General features: G+C 42.6%; 1 protein-coding gene across 2 annotated transcripts; it reads right to left on the bottom strand.

Moving 5' to 3' along the window:
* Positions 1-338: 338 nt before the first annotated feature.
* Positions 339-22,053, bottom strand: ARL9 (ADP ribosylation factor like GTPase 9). 2 transcript variants are annotated; one of them, XM_058434466.1, is made up of 4 exons: positions 21,805-22,053; positions 16,145-16,307; positions 8,616-8,791; positions 339-2,090 (listed from the first exon to the last, which is right to left on the bottom strand). In XM_058434466.1, the coding sequence occupies exons 1-4, from the start codon at positions 21,883-21,885 to the stop codon at positions 1,911-1,913; spliced, it is 600 nt and encodes a 199-aa protein (XP_058290449.1). In that variant the 5' UTR covers positions 21,886-22,053; the 3' UTR covers positions 339-1,910. The 2 variants fall into 2 exon arrangements, with proteins under 2 accessions (XP_058290449.1, XP_032007417.1); XM_032151526.2 differs by lacking the exon at positions 21,805-22,053 and adding an exon at positions 21,348-21,798.
* Between the last annotated feature and the right edge of the window lie 654 nt (positions 22,054-22,707).

Here is a 22,707-nt window from a genome sequence, read left to right as displayed (position 1 = left end):
AGAGGGCAATCATCATTTTGCACATGCGTACATAAATTCAACTGTGTTCTCTTTTAACCTAAAACTAGAGACAGTTATGTGCTAATATTGAGAGGGGTTATCTTCACCAAATTTGGATTTTTTTTTTTTTTGAGACAGGGTCTCATTATGTTTCCCAGGCTGGTCTCAAACTCATAGGTTCAAATGGTCCTCCTGCCTCAGACTCCCAAAGTGTTGGAATTACAGGTGTGAGCCACCATGCCTGACCCCATACTTGTATTACTTCACCACAGATTCCAAATTTTATTTTATTTTATTTTGTTTATTTTTCTTGAGACAGAGGCTTGCTCTGTCGCCCAGGCTGGAGTGCAGTGGTGCGGTCTTGGCTCACTGCAACCTCCGCCTCCTGGATTCAAGCGATTCTCCTGCCTCAGCATCCCGAGTAGCTGGGATTACAGGTGCCTACCACCACCCCTGGCTAATTTTTTGTATTTTTAGTAGAGACAGGGTTTCACCAGATTGGCCAGGCTGCTCTTGAACTCCTGACCTCGTGATCCACCCGCCTCAGCCTCCCAAAGTGCTGGGATTACAGGTGTGAGCCACCACGCCTGACACCGTATTTGTATTATTTCACCACAGATTCCAAATTTTAAAAAGGAAGGATTTATAGAGCAAACTCTCTTTCCAATTTTTTTTAAAACCAAAGCAAGTCACTATAGTTACAAGTTGAATTTACAGAGTGTCTGCAAATAAATATAGTTATCACTCTTTCTAGTGAAGAAAGTTTATCTATATAAAAGCAAAATATTAAGAATTTTAAAAACAGATTCCCCACAATGTTCCTCATCTCATCTAACAAGCTCCTGGAAAAGAAGCCCTTCCTAACTCTTTCTGAATACTGTTAATGTTTATTTCTCTGGGGGTTTGACAAAGTTCACTTTCCTCATTGTCTTACCCTGATATCTCTTATAGTGTTAAACAGATCCACTTAATGGAAAGACACCTGGTTTTTTACTTGAAAAGAGAAAACATACTAAAATATATTCAAGGCCAGGTGCAGTGGCTCATTCCTGTAATCCCAGCACTTTATGAGACCGAGGCGGGCAGATCGCTTGAGCTCAGAAATTCGAGACCAGCCTGGGCCACATGGCAAAACCCCGTCTCCGCTAAAAATAGAAAAATTAGCCGGGCATGGTGGCGTGCACCTCTAGTCCCAGCTACTTGGGAAACTGAGGAGGGAGGATCACCTGAGCTGAGATCACACCACTGAACTCCAGCCTGGGCAACAGAGTGAGACCCTATCCACCCCGACAAAAAAATTTCATATAATTTCATGCCATTGCAAAACAATAAATGGGACAAATGGTTGCTAATGTTCATTTTACCTTTGTTGATAAAAATCCCAATACCCCCAATACACTGTTTTACAAATATTTTTAACATTCAAAATCCAAATAGAGATGCTGTTAATATGTTAGCATTATCTTTGTACAGTTGGCCATTGGTATTCTCAGGGAGATTGATTCCAAGATCCTCACAGGTAAATGTGGAGGCTCAAGCTCCTGATGGAAAATGGCATAGTAGTTACATATAACCTACACACATCTACTCGTGCATTTTAAATCATCTTCAGATACTTATAATACCTAATACAATGTAAATGCTATGTAAATAGTTGTTATATTGTATTTTAAAATGTGTATTATTTTTATTGTTGTGTTATTATTCTTTTTGAATGTTTTTGATCCACCGTTCTTGAATCTGTAGATGTGGAACCCATGGATATGGAGGGCTGACTATATACATCCCATGCATTACGAAAATAGGAAATGGCTTAATTTTTATTTGAAGGTGGAAACCTTTGGCTTCAAGCCTGCCATTCAACACTGATGACATCTCAGTTGTGAGCCGCACAGTGGGCTGAGTCCTGGTCACTGCACATCTGCAGCCAGCTGTGCAATCAAGTCTTTGGCATCTTGCATGGTGGAGGGTATCTCTGAGCCATTCTTAGTCAGGTGGGTTCCAAACAAGAACATCTTCCTGTCATTTCCCACTTCAGATAATGCCAAAGCTTCATGGATATCTGTAATGTGATAGGCTGCTTCCAGATCCTTCATCCGGAGTGGAATAAGAATAGGACAAAGTTGGTTATTTTGCAATCTTTTCAGATAAACACATTTATTACTCTAACTTATTGCTCTCAGTGACCCCACCATTTTCATATAGAGGATATTGTGACTCCAATATTACGAGCCCAGAGGTTGTTTGAATAAAAATGTTTTCATCAGAATTATGCCAGCATTTAGGAGTTATCCAAAAAAAAGCATATTCTGGAATGAGGCTAAGCCAATATAATACCTTAATTTTCTAAACGGTGCAGTGAATCTGTTTCTAATTTTGTTTGTTGTTTGTTTAAAGACAGGGTCGGCCGGGCGCAGTGGCTCACGCTTGTAATCCCAGCACTTTGGGAGGCCGAGGCGGGCGGATCACGAGGTCAGGAGATCGAGACCACGGTGAAACCCCGTCTCTACTAAAAATACAAAAAATTAGCCGGGTGTGGTGGTGGGCGCCTGTAGTCCCAGCTACTCGGAGAGGCTGAGGCAGGAGAATGGCGTGAACCCGGGAGGCGGAGCTTGCAGTGAGCCGAGATTGCGCCACTGCACTCCAGCCTGGGCGACAGAGCAAGACTCTGTCTCAAAAAAAAAAAAAAAAGACAGGGTCTTGCTTTGTCGCCCAGGCTGGAGTGCAGTGGCACGATCTTGACTCACCACAACCTCTGCCTCCCATGTTCAAGCAATTCTCCTGCCTCACCCTCCTGAGTAGCTGGGACTACAGGTGTGTGCCACCACGCCCCACTCATCTTAAAAAATCTTGCTATGTTGCCCGGGCTGGTGTCAAACTCCTGGCCTCAAGCAATCCTTCCACCTAGGCCTCCCTAACTGCTGGGATTACAGGCGTGAGCCACTGCACCCAGCCTAACTTTGTTTTTCCGTTTTCCTTTTAATCTTCTAAGATTATTTCAACAGGAGCAATTATTTTCATTTATATTTAATAACAGAAATTTGATTTATCTATTGTTTTAGGTCTATATCATACTTTACCAATTATAGTTCTTGCCACTGTGAGTTTTCTTTTGTGCTCATTATTTCTACTGACCAAAAAAATCCTCGACCAATTTTGGGGAGTAGAGGAAGACAGAGAAGAGAATGGAGAGGGAACAGATTCAGACAAGGTGCAGTGGGAAAAGGAGGCTCAGAGGAGAGACAGGGAAAGAGATGGGGGAGGCTTGGAAGAGGGAAACCCACAGGAAGAGGCAGAGAGGGGAAGACAGGAAGCCTGTGCTTAGGCCCCATGCCAGGGCCAAAACCTCATTACGATGGAAATGGCAAGGTCAAAACATACATCTTTAACTCTCATACACCAAGAATTATTTAAGCAAATGACCTGTGACATTCCCTTTCATAAATACACAGATTCAGCTATAGTTTTCCAGTCCTTTGTAAAAGTTTTTCACTTCTAAAATTGCATTTGTAATTGGCTTTCTGTTATTTCATAGCATTCCCCCTAAGTTTTAGAAGATCATTTTTAAATCTCTGGAAATAACCTAATATTGTGTCTTTTTTTTTCCTGTATCATATGAACCTATCTTTTTTTTTTTTTTTTTTGAGATGGAGTTTCACCCTGTCACCTAGACTGGAGTGCAGTGGCGCAATCTCGGCTTACTGCAAGCTCCGCCTCCCAGGTTCAAGTGATTCCCCTGCCTCAGCCTCCCAAGTAGCTGGGATCACAGGTGTGCACCACCACACCCAGCTAATTTTTCTATTTTTAGTAGAGACGGGTTTTCACCATGTTGGCCAGGCTGGTCTTGAACTCCTGAACTCAGGTGTTCCGCCCGCCTCGGCCTTCCAAAGTGCTGGGATTATAGGCATGGGCCACTGTGCATGTCCCGAACTTATCAAATTCTATCACTTGGAGCCTGTGGGGCTTTTCCTGATGTGCTGTCCATGGTACCTCGCTGGAGTTGATTACCTCTCTGGATATTGGTAGTTGCCTGTTTGAAACCTGAATTTGTTTAGAGCCTATGCTAACTTTTTGAACAGTGTTAATGGATCCAGTAACATGCGAATGATGTCTCAGGTTAATAAATTCACTGGTGGAGTTGGAGAGGAAGAAAAAGGAGAGGGAGGGAGGGTGATGGATGGGAGAAGGGGTTCTCTGTAATGATAAAGCACATCAGGCAAAAATACCTGGTGTATTCCACACTTTCCTCTACGTGCCTTAATAGAGGTCATAACCCAAAGAGTAAAGATAGTAAGATGACTTTTTGAAAACCCTTATATAATAACGAACCAGCGAGTCACCTAAAAGCTTGTACCAAATATTTTGGCCAAGGAATATAAACAAAGATGCATTAATCTTAAACTAGGATATTCAAATCTTTTATCATCAAGGCCCAATAAAAGTTATAAATGTGATAACAAATGGCTCTGTTTATTCAGTTTGATGAAGATAACGGATACAAACCATAAGGCACAGTATTGATAAATTTGAATATTAAAAATGAAAATCACTCGGGTGCAGTGGCTCACATCTATAATCCCAACACTTTGGGAGGCTGAAGTGGGCAGATTGTTTGAGCCTAGGAGTTCAAGACCAGCCTGAGAAACATGGTGAAATCCCATCTCTACAAAAAATGCCCCAAAAATTGAGCTGGGCATGGTGGTGCACACCTGTAATCCCAGCTACTAGGGAGGCTGAGGTAGGAGGATCACCTGAGCCTGGGGAAATTGAGACTGCATTGAGCTATGATCATGCCGCTGCACTGCACTCCAGCCTGGGCGACAGAGTGAGACCCTGTCTCAAAAAAAAAAAAGGTCCGAACGCAGTGACTCACGCCTGTAATCCCAGCACTTTGGGAGGCCAAGGCAGGTAGATTGCTTGAGCCCCATAGTTCGAGACCAGGCTGGGCAACATGACGAAAAACTGTCTCTACAAAAAATGCAAAATTAGCCGGGTGTGGTAGCTCGTGTCTGTAGTCCCAGCTACTTGGGAGGCTGAGGTGGAAGAATTGCTTAAGCCTGGGAAGTGGAGGTTGCAGTGAGCCGAGATCACACCACTGTACTCCAGTTTGGGTGATGGAGCGAGACTCTGTCAAAAAAAAAAAAAGAAAAGAAAAGAGAGGGGTGGAAGGGAGGGGAGGGAAGAAAATCTTTTGTATAAAAGTAAGCAAAGTAGGCCGGGCGCGGTGGCTCACGCCTGTAATCCCAGCACTTTGGGAGGCCGAGGCAGGCGGATCACGAGGTCAGGAGATCGAGACCATCCTTGCTAACACGGTGAAACCCCGTCTCTATTAAAAATACAAAAAATTAGCCGGGCGAGGTGGCGGGCGTCTGTAGTCCCAGCTACGTGGGAGGCTGAGGCAGGAGAATGGTGTGAACCCCGGGGGGCGGAGCCTGCAGTGAGCCGAGATCGTGCCACTGCACTCCAGCCTGGGTGAAAGAGCGAGACTCCTTCTCAAAAAAAATAAATAAATAAATAAAATAAAATAAAATAAAAGTAAGCAAAGTAAAATGATAAGCCACCAGGATGCTGGAAAAGATAATTGTAATGCACATAACTAACAAAGAATTATTTTTTCCAAATGATACGAAAGACTCCTACAACTGAAATAAGAAAGATAAACACCCTAGTAGGAATTTGGGAAAACATATTAATAGGCAATTTACAGATGTGGAGACTAATAAACATCTGAAAAAATGTTCAAACCCACAAGTAGTTAAGGAAATGCACATTAGAATAATAAAAAACAAGTTCACCCATCAGATTGGCAAAAATGAAAAAGTCTGACAATACCAAGTATTGACAAGGATGTAGACTGCAAAAACTGTCAATTCTGCTGGTGGAAGAATAAATTTATGCAACATCTTTGGAGAGTAACTTGGTGATATCTAATAAAACAGAATATGTACAAATCCAAAATCTCAGCAATTATTTTAGGCATATCCACCAGCAAAATGTTCATACACATCCACAAAGGGACATATATACATGAAGGCTCACTGGCAGCACCGTTAAGAACAATAAAAAATTGGAAATAACTCAAAATTCCCAGCAGTAAGAAAATGGGAACATTTTGGTATATTAATGCTATGGAATACTATACAGCTCACTTACATGTACCATGATCTTCTAAATCTTTGTAGTTTATAGTACTTAAGATGCTCCACTTAAAAACAAAACAATAAAAGCATCAGCCTCTCTCTCTCTCTTTTTTTTTTTTTTTTTTGAGACAGAGTCTCACTCTGTCACCCAGGCTGGAGTGCAGTGGCACGATCTCGGCTCACTGCAACTTCTGCCTCCCGGGTTCAAGTGATTCTCCTGCCTCAGCCTCCTGAACAGCTGGGACTACAGGCATGTGCCACCACGCCTGGCTAATTTTTGTATTTTTTAGTAGAGACGGGGTTTCACCATGTTGTCCAGGCTGGTCTCGAACTCCTGACCTCGTGATCCAACCACCTCGGCCTCCCAAAGTGCTGGGATAACAGGCATGAGCCACCACGCCCAGCCCAACCTCTCTTTTAAAATGCCAGCAAAATGTCAAAATCTGCCAGACTAGCTTCCGTACTGGACTTTAACATAGGCTCCTATTTTAGGTCATCATTTATAATTACTTAGTTTACTTCCATATACATTCACCCATAGAAGTAGTAGGAGAAAAGTCAGGAATTGAGCTCTTCTATGATTGGCAAACCTAACAATTGAGAAAGGGACTTCAGCATTACAATATTATAGATGTTTAATTTCTTTTCAATTTTTATTGTGTTAAATACATATAACAAAATCTTTCTCCTTATCTTAAGTGTACAGTTCAGTGGCATTAAGTATATTCACATTGTTATACAACTATCACCACCATCCATCTCCAAAGCTTTTATCTGCAAAACTGAAACTCTGTATGCATTAAATGATAACTGCACATTCCTCCCTCCCACAACCCATGGAAATCACCACTCCACTTTCTATTTTTATCAATATGACAACTCTAGGTACCTCGTATAAATGGAATCATACAGTATTTGCCCTTTTGTGAGTGGCTTATTCACTTAGCATAATGTTCTCAAAGTTCATCCATGTCAGAACATGTGTCTGAATTTCCTTCCCTTTTAAGGCTGAACAAGATCCCATAGCCGGGTGCGGTGGTTCACACCTGTAATCCCAGCACTTTGGGAGGCCCAGGTGGGTGGATCACTTGAGGCCAAAAGTTCGAGATCAGCGTGGCCAACATGGAGAAACTCTGTCTCTACTAAAAATACAAAAATTAGCTGGGTGTGGTGGCATGTGCCTGTAGTCCCAGTTACTCAGGAGGTTAAGGCATGAGAATCACTTGAACCCGGGAGGCAGAGGTTGTGGTTAGCCGAAATTGCACCATTGCACTCCAGCCTGGGAGACAGAGCAAGGCTCTGTCTCAAAAAAAAAAAAAAAAAAAAGTCAGGAGTGGTGGCGCATGCCTGTAATCCTAGCCACTTGGGAGGCTGAGGCATGCGACTCACTTGAACCCAGGAGGTAATGAGCTGAGATCACACCACTGCACTCCAGCCTGGGTGCTAGAGCAGAACTCTGTCTTAAAAAAAAAAAAAATCCGTTTGCATGTGCATACCGTATTTTATATATCCATTTATCTTGGGTAGCTTCCATTTTTGGCTGTTATGAGTAATGCTGCTATGAACATATCATAAAAAACATAAAACATACAAAACAATATAAAACATAAAACAGCCAAACATGTGAATATCAATTTGAATCCCTGCTTTTAATTCTTTTCACTGTATACCCAGAAGTGGAATTGCTACATCATAAGGGAATTCTATTTTTGATTTTTTTTTTTTTTAAGACAGAGTCTCACTCTGTTGCCCAGGCTGGAGTGCAGTGGTGCGATCTTGGCTCACTGCAATCTCTGCCTCCCGGGTTCACGCCATTCTCCTGCCTCAGCCTCCCGAGTAGCTGGGACTACAGGCGCCCACCACTCCCAGCTAATCTTTTGTATTTTAGTAGAGACAGGGTTTCACCATGGTAGCCAGGATGGTCTAAATCTCCTGACCTCGTGATCCCCCACCCCTGGCCTCCCAAAGTGCTGGGATTACAGGCGTGTGCCACCGTGCCCAGCCTCTATTTTTGATTCTTTTGCGGAACCACATTACAGTTTTCCATAGCAGCTCTACCATTTTACATTCTCACCAACCGTGCACAAGGGTTCCAAATTCTCCACATACATTTAATATTTTTAATGCATGTGTAGAATAAGTTCAGGTCAATAGATCTAAAGCAAAATGATTTCTTTATACATGGTAGCCACTCAAATATTTTGTTGAATCAAATTTAACAGTATGTATTTATTGAACTAAGTTCAACACACATCTGTTGAATTCCTGGCATGCACAAGACAGTATACTAGGTATTACAAGGGACACAAAAATGAACAATAGTCTCTACCCTCAAGGTGTTTATAATCTAAGAGCTCTAATAAACATAAACTGAGTTAAATATATCGCATATTTTTGACTACCTAGCTATTAAAAGTATACATTTCTTGTATTACAAAACTCTTGAGTACAATTTATATTTGCACAGATTTTTACCTGTTTGTTTGCAAACACAACCAGAGGAAGTACTGGGTTTGCTGCAATTAGCTGATGAAGGTATTTCTTGGCCTCAGGTAATCGGCTGTGATTTGCTGAATCCACCACAAAGATCAGCAGCAATCCCTTGGATAGGTACGTTTCCCAGTAGGACCGAAAAGGTTCACTGCCACCAACTACAGAGAATAGTAGACGAAGAAGACACACACACACAAAATCACAGAAGCACCCACTCAGGGAGCAGGGAGGGCACATCTAGATTTCTGAACACAGGACAGGTGTTTTGATAAAATATCACCATGTTAGAGTGTACCCAGTCCTCAGAGTGACCAGAGGCATGTTAGCGGGAAACTGGTTGGTAAGAAGAACCATCACAAGTGGTTCATTCATAACTGTATCATAAAAGATCAGTAGAGAGACGCTAAATACTACAGTGGATGTCTCCCGATCCCATTGTCCACAGCAGCCATGTCAGCCACTGCATGTTTATCAGTTATAGCTCAGAAAATGGGAGTAAGGCCAGGTGCAGTTGCTCACGCCTGTAATCCCAACATTTCGGGAGGCTGAGGCAGGAGGACTGCTTGAGCCCAATAGTTCGAGACCAGCCTGGGCGACAGGGTGAGGCCCTGTCTCTACAAAAATAAAAACTAAAAAAATGAGTCGGTGTGGTGGTGCATGCCAGTGGTGCATGCCTGTGCTGCTAGCGACTAGAGAGGTTGAAGTGGAAGGATCACTTGAGCCCAGGAAGTGCAGTGGTGTGAACAGGGCTACAGTGAGCTGTGTTTGCACCACCACACTCCAGAGTGAGACCCCCATCTATCTAAAAAAAAGAAAGAAAAGAAAGAGAAAATGGGAGTATGCTACTAAAATAATTAAGAATGGAAAGGATGGTAGGCTAAAATACACATTAAAATAATTTTTAAGTGAACTGAATTCATTGGCTAGTCTCACTTGCACAATTATTTTCCTTTGTCAAAATCCCAGAACTAACTTCTGCTCTTAATATTGCACTGAGAGTTAATATGATCCTGTGGGTATTCAGGAATATTTGCTTCAGAAAAAAAAAAATGCCTTTTGATTACTTCATCCTGCTGATTCTTCCCGGAATAAACTTTTTGGTTAATGATAATAACATATATACAATGGATTTTATTTTTATTTTTGTCCTAGGAGGAGTATTGGCAAACCATGGCCCACAGTTCAAATCTGACCAACTGCCTATTTTTGTACAGCTCACTAGGTAAAAATAGCTTTTACATGTCTAAATTTTGGAGAAAAAAAAAAAAGCAGAACAACATTTTCTAATACAGGACTATTATATCAAATTTAGATTTTGGTGCCCAGAAATAAACTTTTATAGTAACACTAACATATATATATATATATATATAATGTCTTGTCTATGACTGCTTTCTCAAGACAGAGTTGAGTGGTTGCAACAGAGAGCATGTGGCCTGCAAAGCATAAATTAGTTCCTATGTAGTCCTTGACAGAAAAACTTTTTGGACCTCTGTTTCAAGAACTTAACAAAAGTATTTTAAATGCTAACAAGAAAGGATCTTTGCCTTTCCTTTGGCTTCTTTTCTATAGAGGTAGGCTAGTCATTCTTTGAAGTATTTTGTGTTTTTAATTTGTTAAAATAGTGCTGTGTGACCTTCTAAGTAACTCATGTGGTTTTAACACACATAGTTTAAACATCAGTGGACATTTGGGTTGTTCCTCATTTCTTGCTACAATAAACAATGCTGCTTTAAACATTTTTGTATTTGTCTCCTGAGGTCCATACAAGCAAGAGTTTCTCCAGTTATCTAAGCATGTAACTAATGCCAAATACGCCAAATTGTTTTCCAGAGAAGTTGGTACCAATACACCCTCTGCCAACAGCTAATAGCCAATAAATTTCCTCTATATCCACATCCTCTTTTTATTTTTATTTTATTTTTTCCTTGAAACAAGGTTGTGCTCTGTCATCCAGGCTGGAGGGCAGTGGTGCAATCTCCACTCACTGCGACCTCTGCCTTCTGGGCTCAAGCGATCCTCCTTTCTCAGCCTCACCAGTAGCTGGGACTACAAGCACGAGCCACCATGCCTGGCTAATTTTGTATTTTCTGTAGAGCTGGGTTTTGCCATGTCACCCAGGCTGGTCTTGAACCCTTGAACTCCAGTGATCCACCCACCTTGGCTTCCCAAAGTGCTGGGATTACAGGCGTGAGCCACTGCACCTGGCCACATCCTCTTCAAAACTTGATATTATCGGATTTCTTTTTTTTTATTTTTTATTTTGCCTAATTTGAATTCTACCTACTGATCAAGTTGAGTATTTTTCATATGTTCACTTCTAATTTGTTTTATGTGAAATGTTATTCATGTCTTTTGCCAATGTTTTTATGTTGTCTTTATTTGTAGGAGTTCTTTATATATTCTGGATACTAGGCATTTGCTTGGATGTGTTGCATGTATCTTCCCCTATTTTGTGGCATCTTTTTAATGAACAGATGTTTTCCATTTTAATGTAGTTAAATTTATCCATCTTTCTTGTGGTTATTATTTTTTGTATCCTGTTTAAAAAAATCTTTCTCTATCCTGAAGTCATAAGGATAGTCTATATTTTCTCCACAAAGCTTTTTACATTTGGCTTTTATCCATCGGAAATTGATGTATACATTTGCATGCATAGGAGGCAGGAAACTAATTTCATTTTTATTCCATGTTGTCCCTGCACCATTTATTGAATAGTTTCCCCAGTGGACTCTCTAGTCTGTTCCTTTGGTCGTTTTGTTTATTCTTGTGCCAACACCACAAATTTTAGTTTCATAGCTTTATAAGAAGATTTGATACTTGACAGTACAAGTCCATCCTTCTTATTAATTTCTTCAAGAGGGTCTTGGCTTTCTTTACCCCTTTGCTCACCCATGTAAATTTTAGCCTCAGTTTGTCAAACTCTTTTTAAAAAATCTTGTTGAGCTATTGATTGGAATTGAATTGTATCTAAACGTCAATTTGGGGATAATTAATTTTTTTGATATAATGTCTACCTATTCATGAAAACTGTGTTATGTCTCTAGGTCTTTTGATGTTTTTCAATGACATCTACACATTTTCTCTTTATAGAGACACATTTTTTTGTTTGATTTATTCCTATCTTTTGTTGCTATTGAAAATGGCTACATGCTGCTGGATAGCAGAAATACAATTAATTTTATATTTTTATATACAGTTATCTTGCCAAGCTGTTATCATTTCTAATAATTTGAAGGGTGTTTTAGGCTTTCTTTGAAGACAATTATATCATTTGTAAATAAGTACTGTTTTATTTCTTCCTTTCTAATTCTTACGCCTTTTATTTCTTTTTCTCAAACTGACTAGAACCTCCTGTATAATGTTGAATGAAAGTACTTCTAACATTTAGTACTTTCTGTTTAGGAGTAAAGTTTTCTGAGGTTTTGGTGGGTTAAGGAATTCCCATTTATTTTTAGCTTATTAAGAATTTCTATCATAAATGGAAACTGAATTTAGCAGATTTTTTTTCTGCTTTTATTAAGGTGATTATGTTTTTTACTTTGATGGATAAAGTCGTGAATGACATATTTTTTTCAAATTTTTTTTTTTTTTTTGAGATGGAGTTTCGCTCTTGTCATCCAGACTGGATGGAGTGCAGTGGCATGATCTCAGCTCACTCTCCACCTCCTGGGTTGAAGCAATTCTTCTGCTTCAACCTCCTGAGTAGCTGGGATTACAGGCACCTGCCACCATGCCTGGCTAATTTTTGTATTTTTAGTAGAGACAGGGTTTCACCACTTTGGGCCAGGCTGGTCTTCAACTCCTGACTTTAGGTGAGTGATCCGCCAACTTGGCCTCCCAAAGTGCTAGAGTTACAGGCATAAGCCACCACATCTGGCTATTTTTCAAATGTTAAACCAACTTTCATTCTTGGAGAAACTCATCTGGTGATACATTATCTCTTTAATATATTAACTGAATTTAGTTTACTACAATTTTGTTCAGCTTTCTACATTTCCATTTCTTATACTATCTTTGCTGGTTTGGATATACAGTGACCTCATACTGTGAGTTGGATAGCATTTCTTTTTTTCCCCTATTCTCTGAAAGAATTTATGTAAGATTAAGATTGATAAAAGCCCACCTATAAACCAACTGATCTGGTGTTTTTCATTATAGGATGATTTTTTGCTATTGTTTTCTTTAAAAGTTTTAAATTCTTCAATATTCCTATTTCTTATTGGGTCTATTTTCCTAAGACACATATTTGGAGGATTTTTGCCACTTATCCAGGACTTTATATCTATTGGTACAAATTTGTTAATACAGGTATTATACTCTTGTCATCCTAATCAATGATATGCTCTTTTTCCTTCATGACATTATTTATTTGTGGTTTCCAGATTTTCCTTAATGAATTTCACCAGAAATTTGTCTATTTTGTTTATCTATTCAAGGAACTAACTTTTGACTTTGCTGATCTTTGCTACCGTGTCTTCATCAATTTCATTGGCTTCGTGTCTTTATTATCTCTCCCTCTACCCTCTTTGGTTTTATTCTGTTGTTATTTAACTAATTTACATTGCATATTTAAACTATAAGTTTTCAGCTATTTTCCTTTCAGCTATAAGCATTTAAGATTATAAATGCTTTAAATGCTAGTTTTGATCAGTAGATTTTGTCATCTTCTTTTTTGAGACACGGTTTCACTTTGTTGCCCAGGCTGGAATGCAGTGACGTGATCATGGCTCACTGCAACTTCTGCCTTCTGGGCACAAGCGATCCTCCTGCCTCAGCCTCCAGAGTAGCTGGGACTACAGGCATGCACCACCATGCTCAGCTTATTTTTTATATTTTTTGTATAGGTAGCGTTTTGCCCTGTTGCCTAGGTTGTTCTCAAACTCCTGGACTCAAGTAATCCACCTGCCCTGGCCTCTCAAAGTGCTAGGATTACAGGTGTGAGCCACCGTGCCTGGCCTGAACTCATATTTGATTAATCTTAATTTATGAAAATATTGGGGGGCTTTGCTTCAGAATTAGAAACTGGGGGAGCTACTGACTGGGAGCAGGTTAGCACTCTTCCAGGGGCCCTCATGTCATGCAGGCATCTTAGTTAGTTCTTTCCTATTTTGTCTCAGGCCCACTGAGATTAAATACTGGTATGTGTCTCTAGATAACACCACTTTTCTCTTTGCTTATCTACTGTGGCTGCCACTCCAGTTTGAACTCATGAGTTGTTTTATTTTTCTTTCTTTGGGAGGAGGGAAAGAGCAGGAAGAGTAAAGCAGGTAGCCTTGAAAATTTGTCTAACTTGTTGCAAGTTCTTAGATGCTTTAAAAAATAAATTTTAACCAGGATTTGTGGTTTTGTCACAGGAAGGCCTTTCAAAAACTATAATAGCAACTGAAATCTCTCCATTTATTTTTGCCACTACTTTTTTGTGCATAAACTACAAGAATTTTTTAAAGATTAAGATGATCTGTAGAATGTTGATGAAGAGATATAGGCAAAATTATATGTGAATATATCATTTCTACAAATAGGTTTATACAATAAAACTTCACCTCCCACCAATCCCCAACATACTCCAAGTGTTACACAATAGCATAACAGCCCATACAGATTTATATCACTGAATACCACTGGATGCTGCATCCTAAAAAAAAAGCCTCCTTAGAAGCTCTGCCCTGTGGCATTATGAAAATTTACCTAAACTGATGGCTTAATATAGCCACTGTGCAGATACACATTTTAAAACTCAAAGATTGCAAGTGTAAACTGCTATTCTTTTTCAGGATATTGATGATCACGATAAAAATCGTGAACACAGTTGGCACTTAATGCATTTTTGTTGAATACGTACTATTTGCCAGACACTGGGTACGCATTGTTGAACAAAACAAGTATAGCAAAAGTTACCATCTAGTTGGGTGGACAGATCAAAAACAAATAAAAATAAAAAGTGAATGTTATTAAAAACCTTACGGAGCAAGCAAACAGCATTGGGGAACATACTTAGAAAGAATGATTTTATGGGCTGGGCGCGGTGGCTCACGCCTGAATCTGAGCACTTTGGGATGCCAAGGTGGGTGGATCACCTGAGGTGAGGAGTTCGAGGCCAGCCTGGCCAACATGGTGAAACCCCGTCTCTACTAAAAATACAAAATAATTAGCCGGGCATGATGGTGTGTCCCTGTAATCCCAGCAATTCAGGAGACTGAGGCAAGAGAATCACTTGAACCTAGGAGGCAGAGGTTGCAGTGAGCTGAGATCGCACCACTGCACTCCAGCCTGGGTGACAGAGCAGGACTCTGTCTCAAAAAAAAAAAAAAAAAGATTGATTTTATGGGGTCATGTAAGCTAATACCTGAAGGCTAAGGAGCAAGCCATCATGGGAAGAGCAGGGGTAGTACTATTTCTGACAGAAGGCACACCCAAGAAAGCTCTTTTAAAAGGAGAGAAAGAAAGGAGTACAATAAGCCTGGGGTGAGGTAAGGTTAGGGAGGAGGCAGTTTATGAAGAGCCTCATGGGTCATAACAAAGACTTTGGATTTTATTACAAGGATGAGATCTCCACAGAAGAGTTTTAAATTAGCAAATGATGTACTTAAAAGTATGTGTTAAAATACTGCTCTTCGTAAATGATAAAAGCCAAAGTAAAAAGGTGACTATAATAATCTAATAATCTAAGTAATAGATGATGGAGGTTCCGACTTGCATAGGGGCAGTACAAAGGATGTAACCAATGAATTTGAGAGATGCGTCGGAGATAGCAAAGTTCATAGTGTTTTACTTGTGGACTGGAGGTGGGGATGCAAAAGGAGGAGTCAAGGGTGACTCTCAGGTTTCTGGCTAGAGCAACTTGATGGGTATGGAGCCATTTACTGACCAGAAGATTACAGGGAAAGGAACAGATATTGGAAAAATCAAGCATTTTGTTTTTCCCTTGTTAGGTTTTAGAAGACTTGGATATGTTTGGGCTGGATAGATAAATTTGGGAGCCATTAGCATATAGATGGTATTTAATGCAATGAGGATGGATGAATGTGTAAAGAGAAGACAAGAGGACTTGACCCAACTTCAGGAGACAGTAATATTTAGAGGTGGCGACTCCAGAATTACTATCCAGTAGGGGCCTGTGGACTGCCATCTATTTAGAAGAAGAGGTTTGGAGCTTGTTTATAATTTTATTTGCATAGAAGCAAGCACACTGTACTTACACTTAGATTGCATGCTCATTTGCAGTAGTGTGGGAAGAAGGCTGATTACAGGAGATTATAGGAGGGAGTGCTAAAGCCTTCCTCTAAATTCCCCTTTATCATCACTACTGTAAAAAGGAGAACATCAAAAAAGCAAAAAGTGATTTCCCCCACAGTGTACCTGGGTATTAAACTACACATCCATTCTAAAAGTCCAGGAAAATTTGATTCACTGTTAGTTTTCACAAGGACTCAATGTTGCTAACATCATATCTGGCTTAAGAGACAATAAAATGTGGCTATCTTGTAACTAAGGAACAGAGAGCTTACTCTCCAGGAACTCCATTTGGCCGTCTTCAGTGTTGATGCAAACTGCATGGAAACCTTGGGTGGGTGCCACACTGTGCTGGACTCTGTTTGAAGCTAGAGAGTGCAGGACACTGGTTTTTCCTGCTCCATCCAGGCCCAGCACTAGGATTTGCTTGTTTTTCTCCTGTGAAACAAAAAGATAAATCAATAAGCCCATGCTATCAGGGGCTCATTTTTCTGAGTCTTGGCAGTGGGCCTGCCTGTGGTAGAATCCAATAATATTCTTGGAATTGTAACCAGAATAAAACTCCACGGGCCAGGTGCGGTGGCTCACGCCTGTAATCCCAGCACTTTGGGAGGCTGAGGTGGGAGGATCTCTTGAGGTCAGAAGTTCCAGACCAGCCTGGCCAACATGGTGAAACCCCATCTCTACTAAAAATACAAAAAATTAGCCAGGTGTGATGGCGTGCACCTGTAAGTCCAGCTACTTGGGAGGCTGAGACACAAGAATCACTTGAACCCAGGAGGCAGAGGTTGCAGTGAGCTGAGATCGCACATTGAACTCCAGCCTGGGGAACAGAGCGAGACCCTGTCTCCAAAAAAAAAAAAAAAAAGGATAAAACTTCACGAATATTTTATAGGTCCAGAACAAACTGTACCAACTAGTGAATATTTTCCAATTAGCTGTTCATTATGTGATACTAATTTCACATCCCTCCTCTATCCCCCACCTCCTGATCAGTCTATCAAATAAATACTATCAGCATTTATGAGCAGTGCTATAGATTACAGGACCACTTTTCAGACTTCATTTTGCTTCTTGAATTCGTGTCTATGAATTGGAGACTGCATCTGAATTCATTTTGTTTGGGGTCTTGGGACCTCCGTGGTGCATGTATTGACTGTGCCACTCAGTGCATAAGCATCTAAGGTCTCAATTATTAATTTCTCCTGTCTTCCTAATTGAATAACTAGATTGTAAGATCTCAGGGCAAGGTTTCCCTCTTATACTTTTTTTTTTGAGTTGGAGTCTTGCTCTGCTGCCCAGGCTGGAGTGCAGTGGCATGATCTCGGCTCACTGCAACCTCCACCTCCTGGGTTCAAGCAGTTCTCCTGCCTCAGCCTCTCGAGTAGCTGAGATTACAGGAGCACGCCACCATGCTCTGCAATTTGTATTTTTACTACAGGCGAGGTTTCACCATGTTGGTCAGGCTGGTCTCGAACTCCTGACCTCGTGATCTGCCCACCTTAGACTCCCAAAGTGCTGGGACTACAGGCATGAGCCACCATACCCGGCCTCCCTCTTACACTTCTTAATATGAGTATCACAATTAAATGAAAAGGTTATAGAAGTTATTAAGCCAGTTTCAATCACAAATGAGTATTTGTTTTAAAAACAGATGAACTTGGGAGGCCAAGGCAGGCAGATCACCTGAGGTCAGGAGTTCGAAACCTGCCTGGCCAATATGGTGGAACCCCATCTCTACTTAAAATACAAAAAATTAGCTGGGCGTGGTGGCGGGCACCTGTAGTCCCAGCTACTCGGGAGGCTGAGGCAGAAGAATTGCTTGAACCCAGGAGGCGGAGGTTGCAGTGAGCCGAGATCACGCCACTGCACCCCAGCCTGGGCAACAGAGGGAGACTCCGTCTCAAAAAAAAAAAAAAATTAGCCCGGTGCAGTGGTGGGTGCCTGTAATCCCAGGTACTTGGGAGGCTGAGGCAGGAGAATCGCTTGAACCTGGGAGGCAGAGGTTGCAGTGAGCCGAGATCATGCCATTGCACTCCAGCCTGGGCAACAGAGCAAGACAACGTCTCAAAAAAAAACAAACTGATGAACTTGAAGTAAACTTAGAAAGAAGCATTCTAGTCCAGGCGTCGTGGCTCTCATCTGTAATCCCAGCACTTTAGGAGGCTGACACTGGTGGATCACTTGAGGCCAGGAGTTTGGAACCAGCCTGGCCATCACGGCATAACCCTGTCTCTACCAAAAATATAAAAATCAGCCGGGCACGGTGGCACATGCCTATAATCCCAGCTACTCGGGAGGCTGAGGCACAAATTGCTTGAACCCCGGGAAGTGGAGGTTGCAGGAGCTGAGATGACACCACTGCACTCCAGCCTGGGTGATAGAGACTTCATCCCAAAAAAAAAAAAAAGCACTCTATCAACGTATTAGCCTTAGAATTTTTATGGCAAATGACTGAGGGACAGAAGGGCAGGCTGGTGTGAAGATCGTACAGAGTGCTCCGAAATGTGGTTTCCAGGGTGTAAACTTTAACATAAACAATAATAAATAAGCAACAATATAGCCAGACTGCTCACAGGAATTCAATTCTACTTCTCAAAGATCCTACTAAAGAAGTTTCTTATGCACAAAAAACTCTAATAATTGTCTTCAATGGCGCCGGTTTAGAAATAACAATAATCGTATACATTTCTGTTTGTTCTGCTTGACCTCTAAATGTTGACATTAGACTTAAACTAGATTTCTAGAAAAAAGTGATCTTAAACAGCATTAGAAACATCTATGTGAAAATGAGATCTTTTAAGGTCTGGCCTAATAAAGACTTGTACAGAGATCATGATTTATGAAGGCCATATAGTGAATAACAGAATTTGAAAAAAAGTAGGCCGGTGCGGTGGCTCACACCTGTAATCCCAGCACTTTGGGAGGCCAAAGAGGCTGGATCACCTGAGGTCAGGAGTTTGAGGCCAGCCTGACCAACATGGTGAAATCCCATCTCTAGTAAAAATAGAAAATTAGCTGGGCGTGGTGGCGAATGCCAGTAATCCCAGCTACTGGGGAGGCTAAGGCAGGAGAATCACTTGAACCTGGGAGGTGGAGGTTGCAGTGAGCCGAGATCACGCCATTGCACTCCAGCCTGGGCAACATGAGTGAAACTCTGTCTCGAAAAAAAAAAAAGAAAAAGAAAAAGAAAAAATGTACGTATTTGTTCTTGGAGCAAATCTTTGATGGCTCTTAAACTAAATTGTATTTTCATAGGTGTCTTCCATCCCTGCCTCTTCTCCATTCCCTTCATTTGCATCTAAATGTTATGATGTCATTCTGAGAGTGGGTCAAGGTAAGGGAGACTTCATTGGATGGCTTACAATTGCATGTTTTAAAGCAATACCGGCACCAAGAAGTGGCAGCCAAGAGTGGATTGTGTCCCGTCAGTATTCACCAGAGGCCCCATTCAGCCTACCTCAACATACTTCATTCATTCTAAGATACACATTCCCCCCACATTCCACATTTTAACATCTCTGAAATTAGAATGTCTTTGACAATCGAGAGTATGTCATATTTTGATTGGGAGAATTTTTTTTTCTTTTTTTTTTTTTTTTGAGACAGAATCTCGCTCTGTCGCCTAGGGTGGAGTGCAGTGGCACGATCTTGGCTCACTACAACCTCTGCCTCCCAGGTTCACGCGATTTTCCTGCCTCAGCCTCCCGAGTAGCTGTGATTACAAGCACATGCCACCATGCCCAGCTACTTTTTTTGTATTTTTAGTAGAGATGGGGTTTTGCCATGTTGGCCAGGCTGTTCTGGAACTCCTGACCTCAGGTGATCCTCCCACCTTGGCCTCCCAAAGTGCCAGGATTACAGGTGTGAGCCACTGCGCCGGCTTTTTTTTTTTCTTAGTGGTACCTAGACTAATGTCATCTTAGGCCCTATAAAATAGTGTGAATTAAAAGCAGTTCCCAGGCCGGGCACAGTGACTCATGCCTATAATCCCAGCACTTTCGGAGGCCCAGGCGGGGGATCGCTTGAGCTCAGGAGTTGAAGACCAGCCTGGGCAACATGGCGAAACCCCATCTCTACCCAAAATACAGAAATTAGCTAGGCACGGTGGTGTGCACCTGTAATCCCAGCTACTTGGGAGGGTGAGGTGGGAGGATGACTGGAGCCTGGGAGGTGGAGATTGCAGTGAGCCGAGATCACGCCACTATACTCAAGCCTGGACGACAGAGCCAGACTCTGTCTCAAAAAAACAAAAACAAAAACACCAGTTCCCTTTCCAACCATGTTGCTATCCCTACACCCATCCTACCTAGAAATTCTGCATTCAGGCTTCTTCATGTTTACCTTCTCCTAAGGAAAGCTGAATTTGTAAAACAGTTCAGACACAAAATGTGATTTTGAACACCATTGTTTTTTGTCAAAAGTTATTCCTTTAGCCAAATATGGGTCTATGTGTCTGTGTTTTACCAGAGATCAAATCTCTGTTAATCCGTGGTGGCTCATGCCTGTAATCCCAGCACTTTGGGAGGCCGAGGCGGGCGGATTGCTGGAGCCCAGGAGTTTGAGATCAGCCTGGGCTACATGGCGAAACTCCATCTCTGCACAAAAATACAAAAATTAGCTGGACATGGTGGCGTGTGCCTGTAGTGCCAGTCACTGAGGTTAGGAGATGGGGCGGTGCCAGGCTGAGGTGGGAGGATCCCTCCAGCCTGAGAGGCAGAGTGAGACCCTGTCTCAAAAAAGAAAACACACACACACACACACACACACACACACACACACACACACACGCAAACTGTGTTAATCATTCAAATTGTTTAGAACCAGATTGCAGCTCTAAGCCAAGGAGCCAGCTCAGGAACTCCAGGAGCACAGAGACCATTCAGCTGACCCAAATAATGCCAAGTTTCTAAGACCTGTCAGTTAAAACTTTTCCGCCATCCATTCAGGGTACTGGTGGTCTGAAAACAATGGAGGCATCAACTGCAGCGTCCCCAAACACCTCCTGCATTCAGGAACCCTGCCCCTTCTGACAAAGAACGCATTCAATGCAAAGAAGGGCCTCCCCTTCATGCGGGGAGGGTTCGGGGCTGGTTTCTAAATGCGATCAGGTGGTCTGTGCGCTAGTGTTGCACGCTGGACAGACCTAAGGGCAGTAGAGGGGCCGTTCCCCATGTCCCCATGAAGACCGAGATCTCTTGTCCCTCAACACTAGACCCAACGAAGGTTAAGACATCAGGGGGATCGCTACAGGGGTAGCGATAAGGGCTAGGGTGGGCAGGGGGCCCGGGAAAAGGGACTGGCGATGGGTCGTTCAAAGTTTGGCACATCCCTTTCATCCATAGGTAAATAGCCCTCAGTTGAGATCCATTCTCTCCCGCGCGGGTCGGGGGCCTCCGACGCAACAGAGACAGCGCTGGGGTCTGAAAGGCCGACAAAAGCCTTGGGGCAAGGGGTCCTGGGCACTGGGTCTCTTACCAGCGGCTCGAGCGGGGTCCTTGTCAAGGTGCTGTCCTTGTTCTCCCCTTTCTCTTCTTGTCCCTTAAATTGTTTCTTCTCTGTCTCCTTCCCTTGCTTTGTCCTCTTTTCATCTTTCTCCTCTTTTCTCTTTCTCCTCTCCTGCTTCTCTTGCTTCTCCTTTTCTTTTTGTTTAATTTTCTGCTCCACCTCCTTTCTTTTCACTTTCTCTTCCCTACCCTCTTCTCTGATTGTCTCCTTCTGCGTCTCCTTTTCCTTCTCTTTCTTCTTCACTTTCCCCCTCTCCATCCCCAGCGCCGCGGTTTCCTTCCCTCCCGCCGCGTGCCCGCGTGCTGAGCGGTGGCTCTGGGCCCCGGGTGTGGCTCCCGAGGTGAACGCCCGACGGAGACGTAGGCCCCGTGGCGTAGACAACCCGCGGGCTCTGCCAACCCCGGCACCGCCGCCAACCGCCGCTCACCTCTCGGTTGCAGGGCTTCTTGCAGCCGATTCGCTGAACCCGCAGGGGTACGCAAAGAGGGAAGGGCGGAGGCGTACGCATGGATTGAGCCCAGCCAACCGAAACCAAGAGGTCCCAACCAGGACGTGGGACAGCTCGGCGGGGTATATCATTGCTGCAGAAAAAGCGTCCCTAGCGCGATTACCTCGGGCCAGGCAGGGTGGCTAAGAGCCTTCCACGCGGGCCGCAATCTAAGCAACCTTAGCGTCTGACGTCTCCGGCTTCAATCCCGAGCCCGGCCAGCCTAAGTGAAGAACCCCTGGGGCGTCAGAATCCAGAGGTTCCGGGGAGGATTCTCAGCCTTCCCCCAGCTCCCAACCACGAGCCTGTACTGCTCATGTCATGTATTTCTCCGCCCTCTCCCGAGTAAACTCCACTAGGAGTGTCTCCAGACTACTACCCAGGATTATTAGTTGACTATTGCCCAGGATTATTAAAGACAAATAGAAGAACGTGAACAGGTTCCATTGTTTTTTTTTTTTTTTTTTGAGACGGAGTCTCTGTCACCCAGGCTGGAGTGCAGTAGTGCGATCTCAGCTCACTGCAACCTCCGCCTCCCGGATACAAGCGATTCTCCTGCCTCGGCCTCCCAAGTAGGTGGGATTACAGGGGTGAGCCACTACGCCCGGCTAATTTCTGTATTTTTAGTAGAGACGGGGTTTCACCATGTTGGCCAGACTGGTTTCAAACTCCTGATCTCAAATGATCCACCCCGCCTCTGACTCCCAAAGTGCTGGGATTACAGGCATGAGCCACGGTGCCCGGCCTGTATTTTGCTTTAAAAAAAAATTATTCGGAGATAGCCTGCCAGGATCACAGCTGCTAGCAATGCTCAGTATTAAAACTAAAACCAAATAGTCTAGT

Source organism: Hylobates moloch, unplaced genomic scaffold, assembly GCF_009828535.3.
Source record: "Hylobates moloch isolate HMO894 unplaced genomic scaffold, HMol_V3 SCAFFOLD_2, whole genome shotgun sequence".
Classification (NCBI taxonomy): Eukaryota; Metazoa; Chordata; class Mammalia; order Primates; family Hylobatidae; genus Hylobates; species Hylobates moloch.
This window is presented reverse-complemented; position numbering and strand designations above follow the sequence as displayed.